At 37.7% G+C, this 3,531-nt stretch overlaps 1 protein-coding gene across 2 annotated transcripts; it reads right to left on the bottom strand.

The window, feature by feature from the left end:
* Positions 1–565: 565 nt before the first annotated feature.
* LOC128920367 (putative nuclease HARBI1) lies at positions 566–2,897 on the bottom strand. 2 transcript variants are annotated; one of them, XR_008470430.1, is made up of 4 exons: positions 1,930–2,896; positions 1,775–1,877; positions 1,178–1,719; positions 566–714 (listed from the first exon to the last, which is right to left on the bottom strand). XR_008470430.1 is itself a non-coding variant. In XM_054227495.1 (3 exons), exons 1-3 carry the CDS (start codon positions 2,132–2,134, stop codon positions 1,260–1,262), a joined length of 768 nt encoding a protein of 255 aa, XP_054083470.1. In that variant the 5' UTR covers positions 2,135–2,897; the 3' UTR covers positions 1,135–1,259. The 2 variants fall into 2 exon arrangements, 1 of the variants encoding a protein (XP_054083470.1); XM_054227495.1 differs by lacking the exon at positions 566–714 and having other exon boundaries at positions 1,135–1,719; positions 1,930–2,897.
* Positions 2,898–3,531: the final 634 nt, after the last annotated feature.

The following is a 3,531-nucleotide window of genomic DNA, read 5'->3' as shown; positions in this document are numbered from 1 at the left end:
AAGCAACCCTCTCACGGTCCCAAGGAACGTGTGTTCCAAGTTTCATCAAGATATCTCAATTTTTACTCAAGTTATCCGTTGCACGGACGGACGGACGGACGGACAGACGGACAGACAGACATTCGGATTTTGACTCGTCTCGTCACCCTGATCATTTTGATATATATAACCCTATATCTAACTCGTTTAGTTTTATGACTTACAAACAACCGTTGTGTGAACAAAACTATAATACTCTCTTAGCAACTTTTGTTGCGAGAGTATAATTACATAATTTTACAAACAAATACAGGTAGGTAATAAATTATGCAGTAAACGTATGTACATCATTGAGTATTATTTTTTATAATTTCATGCAAGAGAAACAAAAAATTGGACCATCGGGTGGCTCCCCGAGTACATGGAAATTGTACGAAGCGGTACACCAAGCGGTAGGCGGCTACAAGAGCTTTTGTTCCGCCGAGCTTGTGGAGGACAGCATCGAGGGTAAGTTTTAAGTGTATTGGAGGTTCCATAATTCGAAATGAAAAACGTTTATGGAATGTTTTTTATGCTTTTATTTGTTTGTAGAAAGTTTTTAATATGTATGAATATTTTCAGGTGATATGGAGGTGATTTATCTGGAGGAAGAAATAGAAGGGGAGTCGCCGCTCCCGAGCCCTGACGTTGGCCCTTCTACATCGGGTAGCTCGACTCGGTCATCGTCAAATGAGGCTGGTAAGAAGAAAAAAACGACTGTGATGGTAATGGAGGAGATGCGAGACGATTTTTTAAAGGCGACTGAGGCGATGAAGGAAGCCGATGAAAAGCGTCTGGACATGTTACAAATGTATGTGAACGATGTCAGACAAATGAAGGACGCTTCCATCGACTTCCTTCGTCGCAAAAACTAGATTTAAGTAGAAATTAAGTTTTAGTTTTAAGATATGTAAATAAAAAATGTAAATGAATTTAAAAAATTAAGATAAATTTAAGTTTTAGTTTTAAGATACATATGTAAATAAATGAAAATGAATTGTCAATGAATAAATGAATATAATAAAAAGAATGTATGAATGGGAAAATATTAATATAAATAAACTTAAAAAATGTATATATTATATATATATATATAATACAGAAATATTGTTTTTTTGTAGTGGAATAAATAAATAAATAATTTCAAATAATTACTGACCGAAATATGAAACAAACGCTTGTTTTATTTCCTCTGCTCTTGGGTTAACATATCCACAAACGTAAGAGACGTTTTCTGGCAACTATCGAGTTTCGTTTTCGATTTGTTGTGCTGCAATCCACTTTTCATTAATTTCATCATTTTCCTCATATAATAAGTTATGCAAAATGCAGCACGCTTTGATAACAGCTCTCGTGTTGACCATGTGGTTATCCAAGCCTTTGCCAACGCGTCTAAACCTTGCCTTTAAAAGACCGAAAGCATTCTCCACCACTCTTCGACATTTCGAGAGAACATAGTTAAATTTTTTTTTATCCGAAGGTTGGTTTACACAAAAAGGGTAGGGTTTCATCAAATGTTCATCTAGTTTGAACGCAGAGTCCCCCAATAAAACTACTGGAATATTAATTGACGAAATTTGTCTACTCATGTTTTTAAATAAACTAGATTGTGCCAACTGGCTTTTTAAAGATGAACTCTCAAATATTGAAGAGTCATTACAACGGCCTGGACTACCAACGTTGATGTATATAAAGCGGCATCTATAACATTAAAGAAATACATTAGGTGTTAAAAGAGCTTCATGAAAAAACTTACCTTGCATCTACCAAAGCCAAAAGAACTGTGGAATACCAGCCTTTGTAATTGTAGTAGTCAACAGCATCTTCTGCTGCTGGGCGAACTTCTATATGACAACCATCTAAAACTTAAAAATATATAAAAAGTCCATCGGTAAAAATTTAACCTATTACCTATAGCTCCTAACACTTGAGGGAAACCCAATGACTCAAAACCATTTATATACTCCCGCACTTGAAATTCGTTCATTGGGAATTTCTTCAAATACAATGGCCACAAACATCGCCAGACTTCATGGCAGAACTCAATTAGAATGGAGCAGACAGTGATTTTAAAGAATGCATCTGAATTCACCTGGCAATCGACTTCCCAAAACATTTGGCCACGAGTCTGAATTATATGTATGTATGTGATTGGCGTTGCAACCGTTTAGCCGGTTATAGCCGAATCGACGATAGTGCGCCACCTGTCTCTCTCCTTCGCAGTTCGGCGCCAGTTGGAGATCCCAAGTGTAACCAGGTCGCTCTCCACCTGGTCCCTCCAACGGAGTGGAGGCCTTCCCCTTCCTCGGCTTCCTCCGGCGGGTACTGCATCGAACACTTTCAGGGCTGGAGTGTTTTCGTCCATTCGGACAACATGACCTAGCCAGCGTAGCCGCTGTCTTTTTATTCGCTGAACTATGTCAATGTCGTCGTATAACTCGTACAGCTCATCGTTCCATCGTCTGCGGTATTCGCCGTTGCCAATGTTCTGAGGACCATAAATCTTGCGCAAAATTTTCCTCTCGAAAACTCCTAGTGTCGTCTCATCTGATGTTGACATCGTCCAAGCTTCTGCACCGTAAAGCAGGACGGGAATGATAAGCGACTTGTAGAGCTTGATTTTGGTTCGTCGAGAGAGGACTTTACTGTTCAATTGCCTACTCAGTCCAAAGTAGCACCTGTTGGCAAGAGTTATTCTGCGCTGGATTTCGAGGCTGACATTGTTCGTGTTGTTGATGCTGGTTCCCAGGTATACGAAATTATCTACGACCTCGAAGTTATGACTGTCAACAGTGACGTGGGAGCCAAGACGCGAATGCGCCGACTGTTTGTTTGATGACAGGAGATATTTCGTCTTGTCCTCATTCACCTCCAGACCCATACACAGATATATACACATTATAATTAAACGAATTACATTATAATATGCACATATAATAGCAATATTTATATATATATTTATTTTCCTTTAATAAATATTTGGTGTTTATGCCTGAATGTCAAAAACAGCTGATTCGTAAATCTCCAACGGCAGTGAGAACAGGGTAGTTTTGTTAAGCGTTTAAATATAATCTAATTACTTCAATTTTTCTGTGGGAACATAATATTAGAGTTAAATTTTAGCACTGACCACTTTGCTTTGGTTTTTTAAAAAAAGATGAAATAGTTTTTTTGATTTTTTGATCGCTTCATCTTTTTGGTTTAGTTTTTATTTATTTTTTAATATTATTTTTCGACACTTCTTTACACTTGCATTAAACTTTCAATAATGAACCAGCCAAACAAGTGAGATACCTACACATAACATGTATATGCTCAAAATAACGGTATTTTGTAGTATTACGCCGAATTGCATAGTATGACACTCCAGATTTTGTTGTTGCTTTTTTGTATACAAGTAAAGTTCAACATGGGAGACTGTGTGAGCCGGTCGACCGACGCGGCAAATAATTACACAAGTTATGTTCTGCAAATATACTTTATTAGCCCGGGACTTGTGTCTTGGCTTAGGAT

This window comes from Zeugodacus cucurbitae, chromosome 3, assembly GCF_028554725.1.
Source record: "Zeugodacus cucurbitae isolate PBARC_wt_2022May chromosome 3, idZeuCucr1.2, whole genome shotgun sequence".
In the NCBI taxonomy this organism is placed as follows: Eukaryota; Metazoa; Arthropoda; class Insecta; order Diptera; family Tephritidae; genus Zeugodacus; species Zeugodacus cucurbitae.
This window is presented reverse-complemented; position numbering and strand designations above follow the sequence as displayed.